This window comes from Battus philenor, unplaced genomic scaffold (genome assembly GCF_028537555.1).
Source record: "Battus philenor isolate CCGP_79_NKW_IND1 unplaced genomic scaffold, ilBatPhil1.0.hap1 SCAF_21, whole genome shotgun sequence".
NCBI lineage: Eukaryota > Metazoa > Arthropoda > Insecta > Lepidoptera > Papilionidae > Battus > Battus philenor.
The window spans coordinates 4,538,738-4,560,245 of NW_027181684.1; the positions used below are offsets into that span (position 1 = coordinate 4,538,738).

At 34.6% G+C, this 21,508-nt stretch overlaps 2 protein-coding genes across 2 annotated transcripts; one reads left to right on the forward strand and one right to left on the reverse strand.

Moving 5' to 3' along the window:
• Positions 1–555: 555 nt before the first annotated feature.
• On the forward strand, positions 556–20,968 carry Cbp80 (Nuclear cap-binding protein subunit 1). The gene is made up of 10 exons (XM_068766450.1): positions 556–703; positions 790–1,571; positions 2,687–3,105; positions 3,958–4,095; positions 4,213–4,316; positions 16,572–16,822; positions 17,771–18,014; positions 19,207–19,322; positions 19,843–20,031; positions 20,574–20,968. Exons 1-10 carry the CDS (start codon positions 664–666, stop codon positions 20,685–20,687), a joined length of 2,397 nt encoding a protein of 798 aa, XP_068622551.1. The 5' UTR covers positions 556–663; the 3' UTR covers positions 20,688–20,968.
• Positions 4,582–11,479, reverse strand: LOC137923254 (uncharacterized). The gene is made up of 2 exons (XM_068766449.1): positions 11,441–11,479; positions 4,582–7,797 (listed from the first exon to the last, which is right to left on the reverse strand). Exons 1-2 carry the CDS (start codon positions 11,477–11,479, stop codon positions 4,582–4,584), a joined length of 3,255 nt encoding a protein of 1,084 aa, XP_068622550.1.
• Positions 20,969–21,508: the final 540 nt, after the last annotated feature.

Genomic DNA, 21,508 nt, shown 5'->3' on the forward strand with positions numbered 1-21,508 from the left:
TAAGTTCATAAGCTCGGCTTTGCTCTTAGCATGGACGACAATACTAAAACATTTATCCTGAAAGGGAAAAGTAACATGTATAGTAATAATAATAATTTCTTAGATTTTATTTTTACTCCTTTAAAGGTTTTTTGTCTGAATCCAGTATAGTTAGTATACATCCTCAGTTCCCATATTGGTATAAGTAGACCTTCAAGGGTTGTTGACTCGACTTCACTTATATACGCCGATATAAATTTAAGAAACTCAGTTACTGTCGCAAAAACTTGCATATTCTATATTCAGTACAATGTTTTGTGATCTAAACTTAACATTATTTAGTCAAGTTTTGGACATGCAGTAAAATCTTGGTGCAGAAGATCCACGGGAATCAGTTAAATTTTTAAAGTCGTTCATGTAAAAAAAATCCTGGTAATCTCTGGTGTACATTGTTTATTTTTCGGAAGTCCATTAAATCATTAAGAAAAACCTGAAATAAAATTTGACTTCTGATACTTTAGCTCTGTTATAATTTAATTTATTATCTGTGAACATAGTTATGTTGAATTTGTTGATTGCATTATTTTCGTTGCGTCGACGACAGTAGCTTTTTTTCAAGTTTCAAATCAATTGGTTAAATAGTATTTTAAACTAAGTTTTACATTACTTTAGCAGAACAAAACTATGAATAGAAGAAGAGCTCACGAAGAAGAGGATGGATATGGTAAAACAAATTCAGTTTTAAGGTTATGTTGAAATATACAGTGTAAATACACCGAAAACTTTAGTACAATATTCTTGTGGTTTTAGATCGTGTTCACCGGAAAAGGCGTCGGGTTTCAGAAAACCAAGAAATCGAGGATAGATTGGAATCTCTTATACTTAGAGTTGGCGAAAAAAGTAGTTCAAGTTTAGAGAGCAATTTAGAAGGTTTAGCCAGTGTTTTGGAAGCAGATTTAAGTACTTTTCGTGTTAAGATTCTTCGCATTCTTACCGATTGTGCTATTCGTATGCCAGAGAAATGTACAATATATGCCACATTAGTTGGTTTGTTAAACGCGAAAAATTATAATTTTGGTGGTGAATTTGTAGATTATATTGTGAAGACATTCAAAGAGAATTTGAAAACTGGCAAGTGGAACGCGGCAAGGTATTGTCTGCGTTTCATTTCAGATCTAGTGAACTGCCACGTACTCGCCGCATCTTCATTGCTGACTCTATTAGAAACTTTAGTAGACTGTGCCAATGAGGATGGAGTTCCTCAAGTGAGAAGAGATTGGTTTGTTTTCGCAGTTCTATCCACCTTACCTTGGGTTGGAAGAGAATTATATGAGAAAAAAGAATCACAATTAGATCATTTATTAGTCACCATAGAAGTGTTTTTAAATAAGAGAAGCAAAAAGCACTGGCCAGCGTTAAAAGTGTGGTCTGCAGATTCGCCTCATCTGCAGGAAGAATACTTGGACTGCCTTTGGGCCCAGATCAAAAAGTTAAGACAAGACAATTGGTCTGAGAAACACATTCCAAGACCATACCTTGCATTTGATTCCATCCTTTGTGAAGCATTACAACATACTCTTCCTAGCATACAGGTATAACAGACATGAAATATTTATACTTAAATTGAAAATATTATTAGGCACAAAGTTAACCAATTGTTCCATATGTAACTTGTAGTTTCTTGTAATAGATGTCATTTAAAGCACACTTTGTATTATAATTTAAACAGAATTATTTGAAATTTATGGATATTTTCTGCTAATACTCAAGTATAAATTCCACAATTTTTACTACCTATGTTAGAATATTGTTTAGAACTCATAACCTCCAATAAAACTTATCTTTCCTATAAACAGCTGTATAACAATTGTAGAGTCTAGACCTTGGACTGGGTAATGCAGACAAGGGATGTTCACCCACAAGGTGATCAGATGATGTTATTAGGGTTGTACCAAAACAATGGAAACAGACATTGCTTCCAATCAATGTTATCCTAACTGTATGTGGGAGGCCTAGGTTTAGTTATGAACATCCTAAGGCTAAAATGATAAAGATGAATGATGACTTAAAATTTAAATTCAAACTAGTCTGGTCAAAATATAATATAGACAATATTTTCTATACCACTTCTGTACAAAGGTAATAGGTATAACACTTAAATGATTATGACTTGTCTAAATATTACCAATATAACAATAGACAGTCTTATTACTAAGTGTTTTTTCCAGATGATCACAAGTAGGGATCACTACTGCTGTCAAGTAGAAATATCTATTAAATAAAAACAAAATATAAGTATACAAAATAATTACATAAGCGGCAAAACAATTATTTACTTAAAAATATATATACAAAAATAAGCATATATTTAGTACCTTTATTTTACCATAAAAACAGAATCTGATTGTTAATTCTGACCATAGATGCCCACTGTGAGGCATATTCCTCTCTCAAAGAAATTGTGGTGATATATCATAACTGGCACACTTGGTAGGTGGTTTGGCAATTGCAGTGTGTATTATACTATACAGAGGATGCTAACCATCCTCTAGAAACTTACTTATGGGCAGTGGTAATTCTATATAATTAATGCACAGTGTGAATTACCTAAGAAAATATCTTAGGAATCAAATGCAAGACCAAGTGTCAGTCCACTACCACTGGGCTATTACTGTTCAGAATCTAATTTATATTTTTTTCATTGCAGCCTCCACCACACAATGATGGAGATACTTATCCCATGCCAAGAGTTATATTCAGAATGTTTGACTATACAGACTGTCCGGATGGACCAGTTTTACCCGGAGCTCATTCTATTGAAAGGTTTTTGATTGAAGAACACTTGCACAATATTATAGAGGCATATCATCTGGAACGGAAAGAATGTGCAGCACAACTCTTATGCTTTCCATATAAAGCAAAAATTCCTTTGGAATATTGCATAGTGGAAGTCATGTTTGCAGAGCTATTTAACCTACCGGTTCCGAGATATTTGGAAATTTGTTACGGTTCAATCTTTATTGAGTTGTGTAAGCTTCAACCATCTACTATGCCTCAAGTATTGGCACAAGCTACAGAAATTCTGTTCATGAGAATTGATACTATGAATGTTGCTTGCTTTGATAGGTAGGTGTTTGTTATATTTAAAAAATAAGGTTGATTGTAATCATAGATCAGATATAGTAATAATATATTTAGTATAAGTTAAATAGTTGGTTTATTATGGAAACAACTTTTATTCAAAAAAATTCTACAATGCAAATGAGTGATTAAAATGGATAAGTATCTTTTGATAGTTAGATGTTAAACTACACATGTTTGTACATTACATTGGTAGAGATTTCTAAGTGAATATGCATTCTTATAGTCAATTTTTGAAAAAATAGAAATAGATAATGTTTCAAGTAATTTAATATTGATACAGTTTAAGAATATGTAGAATGTTCATTTGTTAAAAAAAAATTAGGCTATAAATATAAAAGTATATACTATGTAGTGAAATTTAATATGTATATATATCTACAGCGTTTTAAAATTTTAGATGGATTTATTTGAAGTTCATTTTAATCTTTTACTTTTAATAAAAAAAAACATTTTTTTATAAAAAATTATTATTTTATATAAATTCATTATAAAATGTACATTATAAATATGTAATTCATTTTGGGGAGTTTATTCTGAAATAGCGCTATTTCCATAAAAAAAAAACTTCCTATTATATTATTAATGAATAAACTCATTAATTTGGTTTAGAATAGGTGGTAAGTCTATGCAAGTTGAAAACTTATGTCTGATTCTAAGATTGTGGGGTTTTTTCTTATAATATATAATGGAGCAGTTGTCTATGAAAGAATGGGAAGCTATGATTTACATTTTATATAATTTTACATTAATGCAATTAATGATGTTTGATTAACATTATGTACTTTAATTATTTTAATCATATTGTATTACACCAATGATTTTTACTGTTTGCAGATTTGTTAATTGGTTTTCTTATCATCTGAGCAACTTCCAATACCGCTGGTCATGGGAAGACTGGGAAGGATGTATTCAACTTGATGGAGAGCATCCAAAACCTAGATTCATTAGAGAAGTTCTCAGTAAATGCCTTAGGTTTGTGTATTTATTAAAAATTCATATATTTTTATATTAAACCTTCGTTTGCGGATATTATGTGAACAAATGATTGTCATTATGTTACAGCTCAATTAAATGTTTTTTCTTCCACAGACTGTCATATCATCAGCGAATCAAAGATATGACTCCAGAAACTTTAGCATCATTGGTCCCTTTGAAACCAGAACCAATATATAAATATTCAATGGAAGGAGCAGGTAAGAGTCATTATTGTTGGTAAAAATAGATAACTTTAATTCATCTTACTCTAAACTAATGTTACAAATATTTACATTTTTAAACTGAAAGCTTAGAATAACAATTACAAAAATACAAAAAAATTGAACAACAGAAAATATCCCACGATAGTATATGATTGCTTGAAAAATGTCGGCACATATTATTAACTTTCTTAATCACGATAGAAAACTTGTAAATTAAAGCTGAATTAGGAGTATTTAATTTTTAACACTAATTGTCAGTCTATTCCATGGCCAACAATTCTAGCAAAGTAACCGGGCGATTTTCTTCTCTGTCATCATTGAAGTGACTAAATGAGTCTTCACTTGAATGATAATTTATATCCTCGTCTTCATACATCGGATTTTTTTCATTATCATCATCGTCTTCATCCTCGTCATTGTCGTATTCATCGTGTGATAATTGTTCATATTTATTTTCTTCTTTGATTGAATCTAGTAGTTCTTTTAAGTCATCATCCAATTGTTCTTCATGTGGATCATCATCTTCTTGAATAACATCCATTTTGGTCGTTGTTGTTTGGCTTGTTTCTGAATCATCAAATGAAAAATCATTCAGTAAGTCTTCTAACATACTGGAAGTTGTTGGTGCGGCTGTCGTACGTCGTATGTTCGTAGTACTTGACACATTGACTGTAGAAAGTTTTTTATCGTCCTTTATTGTAAGATTTTGATGTTTTTTCTTGCATTTTTTGATTTTAGGGGTTGTGGTAATAATTTTTTCAGTGGTCCAGACATCTTCTGTATCAATGATTTCATTTCCTTTGTTATCACTAGTATCTGATATGTTTTGGAATATATATTCTTTATGATCTCTTGATTCTTCATAGGCTTCTTTATTTTTATCATCATTCACGACATCCATTGAAATATCTTCATCTACAGTTTCTTCATAAACGGGCGTAGTAGTAGTTATTATTTTGTCGTCTTTGGTAATAAGGTCCATTTTAGCGCTTGTGGAGCTTTCTATGCTATTACCATGATCAATGTGGTCATGGCTGTTTCGTTCTTCATCTGTGTTTTTAGGCGTGGACGATATGTATCCGTGGAAATTGGAACCTTTTCTCCTGTGTGTGTTAAAAGAGGAAGGTATCGACGCCTCACGAAGTTTTTCAGGTGCAGAACTTGTTACACTCCATCTGTCATGTTTTAGGGAAGTTCCTTTTAGCATTAATGTTGACTGTCTGAATCGATTGGCATTCTTTGAACGGGAAAGTGATGGTGTTGTTTTATTTTCAACCGCAGTAGTTGTTGTTGTAGCAATTGTTGTTGTTATTTTGGTTGAAGTGGGATTTGTCGTAGCAGAAGTGCCAATGGTGTTAGATGGAGTTGTAAACGTTTTTTTCGTGGAAGGTTTCCATGGTAACTTTGTGGTACTTTCGCGAGTTGTACTAGCTTGTTTCGTATCGGGACTTATTTTCTTTATTTTCACTTCAGTAATTTTGTCTGTAACAGGAGTGTTTGTGGTAGTTGACGTAGTGGTAGTTGTCGTTGTGGTAGTTACCCTCTTGTGCTTTTTAATTTTGTCTGGTTTATTAAACTTGGTCGGTGGGCGTGTGCGTTTTTTCATTTTAGGCGTAGCCGTTGTCGTTGCCGGAGTTTCGGAAGTTGTCTCCTTTGTACCGAGCGTTGCGGTTACCGTAGCTATTGATAACGGTGTCGTCGTCTCAACTGCAATTTCTTTTTCCTTTTGAGATTCCATCGGCGTAGTTTTTGCAAAGATTCCTAAGAGATCTGCCCATTCCATTACGTCATCATTTTCGGGTTTATTGTGCGCTGTAATAATATCAGGGGTATTCGTAGTAGTTTTATGTTCTTTTTTCTTTTGAGGTTTTTTAACGGTAAAAGCCGGTTTACGTATTTTGTTATCGTACTTTTCATTATTCTCTAATATTAAAGGTTTTTCGGTCGAATTGATTGTAGCGTCGTAATTGACAGTCATCGGTCGGAATGCAGTATCGAATAAGGGATCAGGTTCGGAAAATTGAACGTCGAGTACTTGAGGGCTCGGTCGAAAATCGATGGGCTTATACGTCCTTAACGGTTTTGTTGCTGGCATCTTAAGTGGAGGCATTGGTTTGAATGGCTTCTTGTCCATCGTGACGAACACTCCTGGTGGTGCGTTGTAAATTGGCGGTCGTAAATGTTCTGGGAAGTAACTTGCTTTTGCTGGAGTTTTAGCTTTGTTGTATTGCTTATGATATGTTCCCGATTCAAGCGGATTAGTAACATTTTCAAACATATCATATCTTGTGGCATTGCTCTTTTTGATTGGCGATTCTTTTGATGATGGTGTCAAAGGCGGCAAAGGCGTTGGTAAAACTGCAGGGTGCATCGTTTTATGAATGTTATTAAAACCTGCAGGTACGTAGTCTGCTTGTGATATGTATGGGTTAGTTATGCCACCACTCTCTTGCTCCAAAGAGTGTTGATAAATAATACCCATAGATGATGTGGTAAAAGGTTGACTATGATATTTAATATTATGAAGTTTGTAAGGATATGGTAATGCTTTTATCTGACCATTTTGTTCCGAACTGCCGACATGGCCTATTTTAGAGTTTTGGAATAATGATGGTTGATAATGACTTTGCTTATATATTCTAGGTGTTTCATAACTCGGTTTTTCATCATCGTAATCGAACAGTGAAGAAAATAGTCGGTCTAATTCACTGTGATGCTGTCGTTTGCGGTAATGGGGTGTTTGTGGAATATTTTTGTGAAACCAAATAGCTCTTTCCGGTCGTGATATTTGTGGAGCAGGTATTTCAGGTTTATTATAAACACGTGGGACGGTTACTCTGTTATTACTGCTTTCTTGAACCGTAAAAGTTCTTATCGGGTGCTCGAAAGGTTTTTCTTTTCGTGGTATTTGCGACATGACGGAAAATGTCAACTCATAGTGATATCTACCTTGAGAAATTTCTTGATCCCTTTGTCTCACACGTTTAACTGACCAGAACGCCTTGACACCGTCCTGACATTTATCGTCATCGCATTTATTATGTGATTTCTCGTCTTCAGCAAATCTGTATCCTCCTGGTTCTTCCATTAATCTCCCTCTCGCTAATATCATGACATCGCCGTACTTGGTAGGCTCTGCTTCTTTAATTCTATCGAATGGAGCTGATTTAATTTTTTCCCATAGGTCTTGATCGTCCACTTCCTTGGGAGCGTGGGTGTTATATTTATTATCGGCAGCTATGAAGTCGCCCTTCGCGATCAGTTGATCTATCTTGTCTCTGATAAGTGTAAGGTAAACACTGTGTCGTAATGCGTCCTCCCAGTAATGTGCGGGAATAGCTATTGCGGCTGGAGGGGGGGTTCCGATAGTTTCGTGGAGAGTTCCCGCTCGTCCACGGCTTTCGTCCGGCCGCCATTCGTTCAATGGTATAGGCGTCGGTCTGAAGTCATCTCCCGCAACATGACCTTCCTTTGTCTGTAAAGAAATATCAAACATTAATGTTACTCCAAAAGATGTTAATTCTTTAACTAGTTATTATAAACTTTGTATTGCGAAAAGGAATTTCCGTATCGCTATTCAAAATAAAAATCTAATTAATGAAACGATTTTAAAGTGATCATTTTATTTATTGGCTTAATGTGTTTATAAACAACAAGAAAATAAGTTTAGTATTTCTCACACTGCGAGTCTTAAGTGGTAATGTGATTTTATTTATGAAATTTTACTTGATCACTACTTTTTCCGGTTTCGTTTGATAATAATTGGATTTTAAATTTATTTAGTACCCTTTCCGGACGGTATCCAAATACCACAAAAAAAATACCACAAATTAAAGTTTGTATAATAATTTTAATTTGTGGTATATGTTGAGATAAAAATCATAAATAAAATAATTAAAAAATAGGGGGACAGGTGGTGTGACTGATAAACAGTTGTACCATCCGTACTTTTTGTTGGTACATATTTGTACCGACAGTCCTATAAAACCGTACAATTCAGCAAATTATGATTTTGTGTTTTTGTACACTTACAAAAGATATATACAACTTATGATATAGTATGATAAAGCCTAAAATAATTTTTGCATAAAGGTATATCGCATTGTTGACACAGTTTTTTTGTTTTTGTTTCATGTTTTTTTGATAGCATCTTCAACACCTTGTTTGACCTTCAATTGGCAAATGCAATGAATCTTCGCAATACAATTTTCATTTTTTACAAGTTACGCCCTTTTTAACGTAGTGAACTCTACTCCCTTCAGCAAGTAGTTTTTCAGACTGAGTTACTGAGAATGATAAAAAACAATGTTTATTCTCGTCTGATTTGATTATACGTAATCCAAAAATTAAGCACGGCCACATTTAGAAAAGTATAAAATAGTTTTTTCCACAACTTGCCAGATTTTCTGTCATGATTTTAGAGCTTTTAACCAAAGCGAAAGACTTAACAAATGGCGTGGTATAAATTACATTGGTTTTGTACATTGGTGTACCAACAATACCGAAAGGGTTAATGGAAAAAACAGTCATGTTTTTACAATTTTCCCCGCGACATTTGGAATTTTTTCTCTCTCCATAAAAAGTAAATATTTAAGCGCGTTTGAAAGTAAAATGATATCGGCGGGAAAGTTGGGCACGCGGCGAGTTTGGTGGCGTGTCGGCCAGCAGTTGCGTGCTGGATGATCCGAACCATCCCCACGATGCAGTTCCACTCCGCTGCTTCTAACATAATAAATCTGGTATTTGCTTAAAATGTCCCGAGTAAGAGATATTTTTTGGTAGTTACTTTCGTCATAGAAAGTTTGAGTTGGTATGATAAAAATATAGTTAATTTGTAATATAAACAAAGTTTTTATAATACATATTTAACGTTTCAATAGGGGGATAATATTAAAATTTACTTACGTATTTGTCGCCGCGAAGTATTTTACATTTTTGCGAAGAAAGCTAATATATAGCACAGTTATTTATAAATGTGAAGATATGTATCAATTACAATAATTTATATACCCTTTACATTATTATATTAATATCATAATAAATCGAAATATATATCGAAAGAAGATAATAATAATAAATATAAGATAAAATCAATGCGCGCGAATTAATTATGGTTAAAAAAATTTTAGTATTTATTTTAATGTATAAATTTTAAATGAACAATATTATTTACACATTCAATATATTATCTCAAAAGTTTTAATCAATATTTCATATAGGTTAAAGGTTTGGTAAAGAGAAAATTTTTTCATGTCTTGCTCTACGCAATTTCTTGTATTTTTTTCGGTATTTTTAAAATATAAAAAACAAGGTTTTGAGAAAAAATTCGAAGATGCAATGGCATCCATAATAGGTCTACAGATATTAGAAAAAAAACGCGGTAAAAGTCGGTTTTTTTTTGCATCTTGCATTCGGTTAAGAATGATGGATCAATTTGTGTTAACATCCTGTACGTCTTAATACTATTAAACTAGTTGTAAAAGCAATGAAATGCTAACAAACTAATATAGTGTGTGAATATTTGGACCGTGTTAAAATAAATGAGCTATTATGGCGGTGTTGCTCGATGCTCGGTATCATGAACCATTGGCAGATAAGCCGAGTATAGAAAAAAAAATGTTCAGAATAATGTCAATCGCGGCTTGAGAAAATCACAGTATTACAATAGCACGGAACGAGGTCGTTGTCTCTAGTTTTCATACCAGTAAAAATCGCGATATGCTTTGTGGGAAATTAGTCGTGAAGATATAGGTCAGGCGATTTTGGTGCCCATTCTTGTTGCACTATGTCAACGTTAACACATTTATTTATCGATCGAATTAACATCAATACTGTCCGTAAATATGATATACCTTAATTAACCTTAGGATTTGTGTTCTGACATTTTTTTAATCCGGGAGATATCTGTTGAGTGTTCAAGATACCCTGCCTACGAGGAGGGTTATGTGGAGTTCCTATCCACTAAACCTTCTTGGTGCTTACCCTCTTCACTGCTCGAGAGACTCCGGTAACTCCATTGGGAACCTTTTTTACCGCAGTCCCAACAAGTTCCAACATTGTTTAATTTCGAATAGCCCGTTCAGGAATATAAGTTGTTCACGCTATCTCTTAAACCCTTGTTATGCTATCACGATGGTTCCAGAGCCTGAGAATCGCCGTTATGTTGCAGACGCCAGTGAAGTGAATTTTTTTACTTAACGCCATGAGTTTTTTATACTATTGAACCCTTGAAGAAAGCAGAGATGTACAAAATTTTCAGGAGTCTATTTAACCTATATATAACCTAAAACATGTTAAATTATAATTCTTTTCTCACTACAATTGATGCCCGCAGGAGAACCAGACTACTGTCTTATAACAGAAAGACTAAAACAATAGAGGTCTATGCCAAGAGGCACTCCATGGTCAAAGATCTTTTATCGTAGCATGACTTTTACTTTCTTTAACTTAATTTGTAATAAAGGGCTCGTTGTTATAATTAATATTATTTAGATTAATATTTATTCAAGGCTGTACAAAAATATTACGAAATTTCAAAGAATAATTTGATTATGGTATTTTAATAAATGATAATTGGTAATGATATATTGTAATTTAATAAATAAAATAAAGATTTAAAAAAATATTGTCATATTTAAATATAATTAATTATGACAATATTTTTTATCGAGATATATTTATGTATTTAAATATTTTGTTTCCAAGGTACACATTACACAATGCTGAAAATTTATGCTACGACATGGTATATAAAATATGTCTAAAAATATTACGTTATTAATGTAATAAAAGTTTTTTCTTAAATAATTATTGATTAACATATATATTTTACATACATAATTCCATTTATTTTTACCGTTGCGGTATAAATAATCCAAAAAAATTGCTAGAAGTGTTTATTTTTTAAAATACTTGTTTTAAATTTTTACATGTGATATTTGAAACAACAAATCGGTTGTTAAATAATTAATGAGTGGATAACTGGTTCTAAAAGTCACTTTAAGTTACTTGCTATTTATATTACTACTGCGGTACGTACAATTGAAATATCTCAATAATTTCAAATTCCGTGCGATTCATTTTCACGGTCGGTTAAACATGAAAAACTCGAAACTCACAAGTAGTGTGAAGAAAACGCAGATGAGGGCGGATCGCATCTCTGTTCACTGAATCACGTCCGTATTTTCGCACCGAGTCGAAGATGCGTGACGCGAGCGCGCAACGTGCTGCGGACTGATGCCGCGAGCTGTTCGCCGCCGCACAGCACGGCACCCCACTTGCCCGCAGACAATTCGCGGAAACTTTGGGCTACGCGCTATTGACACTGGATTAGTTGCCCCTATGTACATAGCTTTGTTTCAAGCGACCCGGTCAATAACATCATTTTGACGTCTCCTCAATAAAAGAACATAAAAAAACTAAAAAGGCGAAAATCAAAATTACGCATTAGAGGAATGTTAAATAGTTAATAATAAGGTAATAGTGTAGAGACATAGTATTATTTATGCTACCAGATGTGTAGTAATGAAGGAACTCTATTCTTTAAGGACCACACGTCGGTGTCGTTAGTGGCGCTTAGCGTTCTGTCGCAAGGACGCCTGAGAGTGTCGAACCTAGGCTTGACCGGTTGCTATTACCTGGAAAATATTACTACTAACACTTCGGAAAGTGTTACCGCTGGGAGGAGTACTAGCGGGAAAAACTCCAACAACGCTTCTATCTAGTATGATCGATATCATTTTAATAAGCATTAGCGCTGAGTGAGGAAGTGGCGGAAGGAACATTCGTGAGAAACATACAATAGTTATTTACTACATGTGATGCAAAAAATAGAATAACATCATGCTATTACCGTAGCATACAAAGCAACTTACGCTAGTAATGCTATTTAGCAAAAATTAATACAAAAATATTTTATTTTTGTATCTCAATATTTTAAATTTTGCGAGTTGGTCACCCCTTTTATCCGGCGCTGCCTACTTAGGTAGTATACGTATAGTGGTATAATAATGATAGAAACCAACCGAGCCTAGTTTCCACTCTTTGGCAGCCTTGAATCGGAATACTAACGTTTTATTCGTGTGACAGCCAAAGCCGAGGTTCTACTTAGGTGCTAATCACTTCATGGAGCGTTCGTCTAAGTAGCCAAAGTGCTCGATTCCTTGTGAAAATAATGAATGTTACTAGTCGAGACTTCTATTGTAGTCCTTAACCTTTAGTGTGCTTGACCTGCTCGCTTTACTACCGCTGAAGGTTTATACTCCGTTTTCTCTACAATTGTTTACTGTGAATAAGCTGAATGAACCTTTCGTATGTTTACCACTTCCAATAAAACTTTATCGTTGTGCCTAAACGTGGATCCACAATAAATATAGCGAAACGTTTTGGTTTACGTCCGCTGAAAAGGTGGGACGACAACAGGACCTATTACAAATTTAAGGAATGGTCTATGATCAACAGTAGACGTAAAGACAAGTTGAAATGATGATGATGATGGACTTATTATTCTGAAGTAGCTATTGATGTTGTAATTGAGTACTTCAAGTGTTAAAAAAATGATCATTAGTATGTGCACCAACTGCGCCAGGCGATTGTGTAACTTTAACGGAATTGTGCAACGGTCGTGATGTTATCTCCCGTTTGGAGGCACCGCAGGAAATATGGCAACTGTACTTAACGGGGGCCGTATCCTCCACGTTAATGATTCTTCGTATAACTTAAATCAAACGATCGATCATAATCTTTTTGTTCTATAAACTGTAAAGAATAGAACATTGGCGAAAAAGTTTTATGCGTATTAATTGGTTATTTCATAAATATTAACTAAAAGTTTTAAAATAAAAATATACAATGTATCTTATAAATACTTATGTAAAAATAGTGATAGACAAAGTAGAAATAAACTCGTAACGCCTAAATTTCGTCTTTAAAAATATAACAATTCCTTCATGGGTCTGTGTACGCAAATGTTATAATGCAGTTCCACAAAATGTCCTTACCTTTATTTTCTTACTTTGGATCAAAATCAAAAGTATATGTTTAAATCTCGCTTTTAGGAGATTTAATTTGATCGAAATACGTGGAACTCGGTTTGTTCACTCACTCAGATATTATGCTGTATAAATCAAATATTATTAAATTTAAAAAAAACTATTGTGTTTCTACTGGCTCTTCTCAGTAAATCAGCATTCCGTGCCGGTGGTAGCTTATTATTTATAATGTTAAAATAATTGACATATAAAAAGTAAGTGTAAATGTTTACTGGCATAAAAGTTTTTCAATTTAAATATTTCTTTTTAGGTAATAAATAAAGCAGTACGGTACCCTAAAAACTAGATGTTATACACACGCATTTTATATGTGTGTATTGGTAACATAAGATACAAACTATCTATGTACTTTTTCATAGATTATAGAAATTTATTAAAAGAACTATGATATATCGACATTTTTATTATAACCGGTATTTTGCTAGCTTTATTTATATAAAGCATGGGTGGAGTAACTTGATAGAATCGCAAATAAATACGTATTTAAAAGGAAACCGTAAAGATATATTTTAAATATAATTACACAAAAAATTCAGGTAGGTCCCCTGCCACCTACCGAGGGAAGCCATATTTTAGTTCAAATAAATGGGCTGCGTCATAAACTCGAAGGTCCCGTGGAAAGACAAGGGCTGAGTACAGAGACGCGGTACTGTAAGTCTTCGCAAGTTTTTGCGCAAAGCTGGACCGCTTCTAAGAATCGAACAACAATGAATGTATTTGGTTGTAAACGATGACTTGCATATCGTGATATACTAAATAATAAATTCAAGTTCATATGCACAGAAAGTGTAAAATGTGCTCGGTGTGTGTGCAAAACAGCGGGCATGTAACTCGTCGCGTGCGCACTTTCCTTTTCGCGACACTTGTTGTTGGTTGTCGAACGTGGAATGTTTATTTGTCAAATAATAAGCATACCAATGACCAGATATAATTCACTAACCCAATACATTTTTAACAAATATTCTTACGAAGAATCATTATCATTTCTGCTGTAGGAAGTCCACTCTTGGACATGGGCCTTTCCCATAGACTTCCAACAGGACCAATAAGAAAGTACCTACATCCAGCATCATCTGAGGACTTTAACAAGGTCATGGTATGCACCATGTGGAGGAACGTACACTCCAGAAGCTTAAAGCCCATGTGGCGAACTATTCTGCTCGCTTTGTGACCTGCCTATTGAAAATCTAATTAGACTTACGAATCCCCTGGGCTCTGTTGATTTAAAATGCCTAAAATTATTGCCTGATAGTTCTTTAACGACCTTGGTATAGTACGTTGCAATGAACGTTTTAAATATATTACTAACAGATATTTTTAGAGATTCATTGATCAATTATCTTATTGTAATTATTGTTTTTAATTTTAAAATGGACATTGTTTTGTACTATGTTTTTTTTATGTTTACCAGTAATTTGTTCTTGTGTAATCTTATTTGGTGAACTAACAAATGAAACAATTGTAATCTATATATGTATGTATAAGACATTCCACTTATTTACTGACTCATCACGATATCTCTAGAGTCATAAGGTTTAAAGGCTTGAAATTTCGTACGAATATTCTCTTTCCCGAGTAAAAGTAAGCCAAGAATGAAATTTACGAAATTCTAACATCTGTAGTTTTTTGAACTATATCTCTGTTGTATAAAAATTACCAAGAATGTATTTAATAAAATTAGACCCACAAAAGACAGTGCAAGCTACATGTGGGCGTGGGACAGTTAAATGATAAAGGCATATGTTATAACTTCGTGATGACTATAGGTACACCAAAATATGGTATCAATAATGTTTATCAATCTGTTTCATTAGGCAAATGAATCAAAAGCTTTGGTATTGTTACCAAAAGAAAATCTTTGTCACCACAAATGTATAGACTACCTAATTCATTTGTATGTAAGCCTACAGCTATTAGCTATTTACACTCGATGCACGTATTTACGAAAATTTTACATGGCACGTCCATATCCATGTGAAGCTAGGAAAGCGAACTAGTCAAGCGCAACAAATGTAGCGTAAATCGTTGCGCACACGACAGTAATATCTCGTTGCAATTACCACGCGTTTGACCACCCGCGACAATTATTTGCATTACGACAATTTCACTTCTACCGTACCGCATAATATCCATTTAATTGATGAATTGAAAAATTACAATTAATCACTTCGACGTTTCACTAGTAATAAATATATTAAGGGAAAGTGTAATCATTATATAATCTGATGAACGCCCACTTTAAGGCAAGGCATCCTCCAAAGGTCGTCACAATAACTGGTATTGCGCTTTCAGCGACTTCATATCGACATTGAGTATTTTTAATTGAATTTCATTATCTCAGTTTTATTTTATTTTGAATTTCAAATGGTATTGAAGCGTCAACTTGAAATTTACTACGGCAAGTTTACGCAAGATCACTTAAGGTCTAATTGCTTCGCTTCGGCTAATGAATTGGACCGGAGTTCTCACGCCCGCGAACGTGGCGCTGATATGAAACAGCTCACTGCGCTTTACGCAACGCCGTCTCCGGTATTGTTCAGCGCTATCGCTGCGAACATCTCTGCTAAGGCTGTGTTCACACTGCCCCATAGACTCGGATATAACGATAATACATTGCGGGGAAGAAAAAAATATATTTATAGCTACTAGTCATAAAGGATTTATTTTCTGTAGAAGTTCTGTTATTTTTTAGTGGCAGTGGTCGGGAAAATACGTAACCAGGTCAAAACAATGTATAGTTAAACTTTTTCTAAGACTTTGTTTTTGAAACCAACTCGAACTTGGCAGCGTTCAAGAACATAAGAAACATTTTGAAACAACTTTGACTAGCGTGTGTTATCGGTGATGACTTACGGATCGTTGACGATGAGTTTTAAAGAAGCCTCAAGTTCATCCAGAGAGCAACGGATAGGGCTAAACTTGGAACTTTGTTGCGAGATCGAATCAGATATAAGGCGTACCGGAAAAGAACCAAAATCACTGATGTAACTCGAAGAATTGCTCGTATAAAATGGCAGTGTGCGGAACACATCGCACTTGTAACCCATTGGGGCCGATAGGACTGTTCCTTGCAGTGGGCATCTGTTGGCTGAAATGATGATAGTAAGTGATGATGGGAAAATTAATAATTTTGATTTTAAACCGGTATTAATTTGGGAAAAGAAAAAGAAATAATTTAAACATTTTTTTCTTAATATAGCGTCTTTGCCCGGCACGGAGGCTGCTCACCGGTTGGTGGTGTGTGTACGTAACAAGTGCACGCCGGAGGAGGCCCTCAACGTCCTCCGCGAGTTGCCCAACCCTCTCCGGGAGAGCGACGCACCCTCTACTCACGCTGCGCAATACAACCCGCTCAAGATCGATGTCTTCGTGCAAACCCTCCTCAACCTCGGCAGCAAGAGTCTTTCGCACAGCTTCGCCGCCATATCCAAATTTCATTACGTGTTCAAGGTAACAACTACAATTATATATTAACATATTTATCTATCATCTTCGTGTCAGCCGTTATAGACGCCCGCTGCAAGTCAGACCAACCCCAAAGTTCGTAATGACCAGACTTGTGCTGCCCGCATCTAGCGACTACTCGTGGACTTAACTGTGTCGACGGTCCATCTAGTGGGCTGCCTACAAACGCCGCGTCAATTGGAGACGTGTTCGCCACTCGAGAAACTTTCGGTCCCATTTCAGTAACTGTTGCAGAGAGTTTTTCTGGCTTAAAATTTTTCCCCAGATTTTAGGGCCGTCAAGATCCTAGCTCATTAAGGCGGATACCACGTAAGTGACTGATCACATGAGCCCTCGAGACGCGACCTATTATACTTTCAGGTTTGGTGTGGCAGAGTTCTTAAGGCGTTTAGCTAAGATTTCTTTGTAGAAACTAAGAAAATTAGCTGGTGACAATGAAACTTTATTAAAACTTTTTTTTATTTGGCGCCTCATTATCTTCTATCTCGTTCAGTGACAAAGCATTCAACAATTTTTAATTAATTATTCCACACCCTTCTTTTGTATTTCTCTAATCATCTTTCAGTCTTCTTAAGATCATTCATTCAGTCTTCTGATATACTTCACAAGATCTTACATGCTCATTCATTTTTAGTTACCTTTTTTTTCATCGTCATCACCTTTCATCCTTTATTTTACTTCTCAAATATCCCAGGTATTAGGCTTCTCATTTTTTATCACAATTAAATTATTGCTTAAACCATTTTTACTAATTAAACTTGTAGATATTATCACAGTTGGGTATCACATTTAATTTGATCGGTTGCTATGCTATTATCAGATGCAATGTACCTGTTTTTCCGAAATACTAATGGATAGTATAAACTTTTAATGTTCATTTGAATTGCACTTCTGGGCTTGTACATTGAATTATTTAAATTTCAAACGTTCTAGATATTGGCGGAATCGGAAGAGGCACAGATCTGCGTGCTGCGCAACGTGTGGGAGTTGTGGCAGCGGCATCCTCTCATGGTGTGCGTCCTAGTAGACAAGATGCTGAAGACGCAGGTGGTGGAGTGCAGTGCCGTCGCCACCTGGCTTTTCTCCAAGGACATGGCGCCTTATTTCACGCACTCCTACCTCTGGGAGATCCTGCATCTGACCATCGACAAAATGAATAAACACGTCTCTAAACTTAGTGAGTATATATTATTACTTAAAGTATTTACTTGCCTATTTATTATTATGTTGAGAAATTTTATACGAAAAGGCTCAAAACTAATGATAAAAATTATTAAAAACATAAATAATAATACAGAAAGGCCATAACAGCACAGTATAAAATAGAATTTTGGAATAGATAATGTAATCCGGCGCAACACCACTGGGGTAGTTCATAAAATACATCACCTGAAATTTATTTTTCTTAAACCCTTATACTTTGTTACTTTTTCTATGAAAATATTGCAAGAAATATTAAAGATAAATAAAATATATATTATTAATTAAACAGACAGCGAAACTGCTAGGCGCGAAGCTTAGAGCGAACTTTCAAATGCGCAAAAGATTCAATAGTGTAAATACATTTTCTGAACATTTCTAAACGTCTTTTTCAATAAGAAACTTCTAGAAAACGTCAGCAAAGTTATAAAGATATGAATGCAATCAGTAAAGTCTCTCAAGTTATGGGGTGACCGAGAAACAAGAATGTATATGTGTAGGTTTAAAATTATTAATTAATGTAATTTAATTTTCTTTATTGTACCCGCTAGAAAATATATACATATTTGCATAATAGTGAAAAAAAAATTCAGTGGGCGGTCTTATCATACCAGACAAATTCTTCCAGAAAATCATAGTATGGAAAGAGTAGAAAGACAAATAACGGGTTGTTAACGTGCACAAAACATACATATGTATATAGCATATATATAATAAATACGATATGACAATGTAGTATAATATACTACTCAAAACAAAAGAGGGCCCTCCATCATTTTGCCCCTTAATTTATGTGCATACACGATTATTAAAATTTTACAATTAGTCGATGTTGAATTAGGGTTTTACACATTAAGTAAACACAAAATAACGTTTGAATTGTTTAATTTTATCGCAATACACTCAAATACACATTTTTAGAGAAAATGAGCACTAAGTAGACTGTCAATAAAAACTTTTATAGTTACTGTTTGTTTTCAATAAACTTGCCGGGAGCTTTTCTTTAGTATCGAGTAGGACCTCCTTTGCTTCGTATGCACTCTCTGAGCCTATCTGGAACACTCTCAATCAGATGAGTGATGTTTTGGTCGGGTATTCATTCCCAACAGAGTTTCAGCGCGTTTAGTTTATATATTACGGTATAATACATTTAATGTATGTAATGATAGGTGCTGAGCTTCAAGAAGCCAGGGAGGCCTTAGCGAGGGCAGATTCAAGCAGCTCGGATTCCGAAGATGAAAGTGGAACAAAGAAAAAGAAAGATCAAGACAAACCAACAGAAGAGGTCAATTTGGCTTATTTATCATTCACGGTTATATTTATAAGACTTAATTATTATTATATATTATTTAAGCATTATTAAGTTTCTCAAAAAATCCATTAAAGTAAATAATGGTTTTATAAAGTATATTTTGTACAACCATATATAGTTATTTAGAAATTACAAAATAATTACTATATTATTGCTTTAAATCAAATCGCACCTGTTTAGATAATGTTCAAAGGAGGATATTATAAAAAAATAGTATACATTTTTGAATAGCAATTAATTAAAATCACGATAAAAAAAATTAAAATTAACTTTTTGCTCACACAATTTGAATTGGCGTTGATTTATGACACCTTATGTAGTCCTCCGCTTCGATGTCGACGACTGCTACCCTGGACATCGAAGAATATTTCTAACAGGAGCCTCAGCTCACCCGACTGAACTGTCTTAATTATCCTATCGCAAGGGTAAAACATTTTTGCCTTTTTTAAAATGTCGCAAAGTTTTTTTTAACTTGTGCATGCAATGTGCGCAGGCGGTAGAGCGCATGGAGGAGCGTCTGGAGATGGCCCACACGGACCAGAAGCGGCTGTTCCTGATCGTGTTCCAGCGTTTTATCATGATCTTGTCGGAGCACCTGGTGCGCTGTGACACAGACGCGCGCGACCCCGACACGCACTGGTACCGCAGCACCGTCGCGCGCCTGCGGCATGTCTTCCTAGTGGTGAGTGCACGCGGGCGGACATTTGGGCGACAGACAAATCTTCAGATACCTCTCCGGTCACATTTGACCGACGGACTGTTTGTCCACAGACGATTCTTCGATGGAGATGTCTCTGGTGTCATTTGATCGGCAGACAATTTCTTGACATATCTTCCTAGATTAAAAAAAATAACAAAGAACGTTTGTATTCTAAGCGTAACTATAATTTCAATCACTTCATAGAAGATAGCGCGATAGCCTTGGGATGTGTGATCGCCTCTAGAGTACTTAAATGTTTATAAAATGTATCCTTTCATATTCTTAAAAAATATAGTTCCGCAGAGTTTTTCTCGCCTGTTGGCTTAAGACGTCATCTGAAAAAGTGGTGTAGACTTAACTTACCTTCAATAAGAGATGTAGCGTTGAATAAAGAAAATTTTAAGTTGTACAAGTTACGTGTATTTAAATTAATTAATAATTATTACAATTTATTGATTAAAACAATCCTGTTAACAACACGTAAAATATAATATGATATTGTAATCAAAAGTATATGTTTACAGCATCACGAGCAGGTTCAGAAGTACAGCAGTACGTTGGAGACGCTGCTGTTCACGCAAGACCTGGACCCGCACATCCTGGACGTGTTCCACCAGTTCGTGGCTCTGACTGCGTAGCGACGCCAGCACCGGCATAGGCCTTCGCCCACCACGCTTTATGACATACATAAAGATATAAAATGAACTCACGTCATTGAAATAGGGTTGCCACAAACAATAATGACCGTCCGTTCGCGTTAAGAATTTAATTAATATTGTCCGTAGACCTGGCTATAGTCAAAAAATGATAACAGTAATCAGTTATTATATTTAATGCATATGCACGAAAAGAAAACGCGAGAATGTCACCGTAAACTGTTTTACTGTTAATTATTATTTTTGAATATATTGAGCCCTTGCAATTTCTGACAAGACTATTATTAATTTAATTAAATAATATATATATTTTTATTTCTATTTATTTAATAGAATACAGAAGGGGAACAATATTTTAAATTTTTCCTCATTTCTCCTTCTCATTCTCTACCTCTTTTCTTCTTTCGTCCTTTACAATGTGCTTAATTTTAATACAATCAATCACATACCCCCCATACATCCTTCCATCCTTCGCCACAGTTCTCAAAATATCCCTTTTATATCTACTTGATCATATAACATTACTTTGTTATTTATATACACTGGATGTGGATAGCTCTTGACATCATCTTGGCTTGTGAACACAATAATTATCCCCCGCTGCTACGATAAACCTAATGAATCTAAGTAAAATTTAAAAACATGTTATAATTATTTTACTGTTTTGTGTATTTTCCAAAAGATCCTTCCTGAATATGAACTTAGTGATAGAACAGTTTGTTCACGAATAATGAAGCAATATATACTAGCCGCTCCCTACCCGCGCTGCCTTTTATTGGTGTAATTTTATAAAATTCATTCTT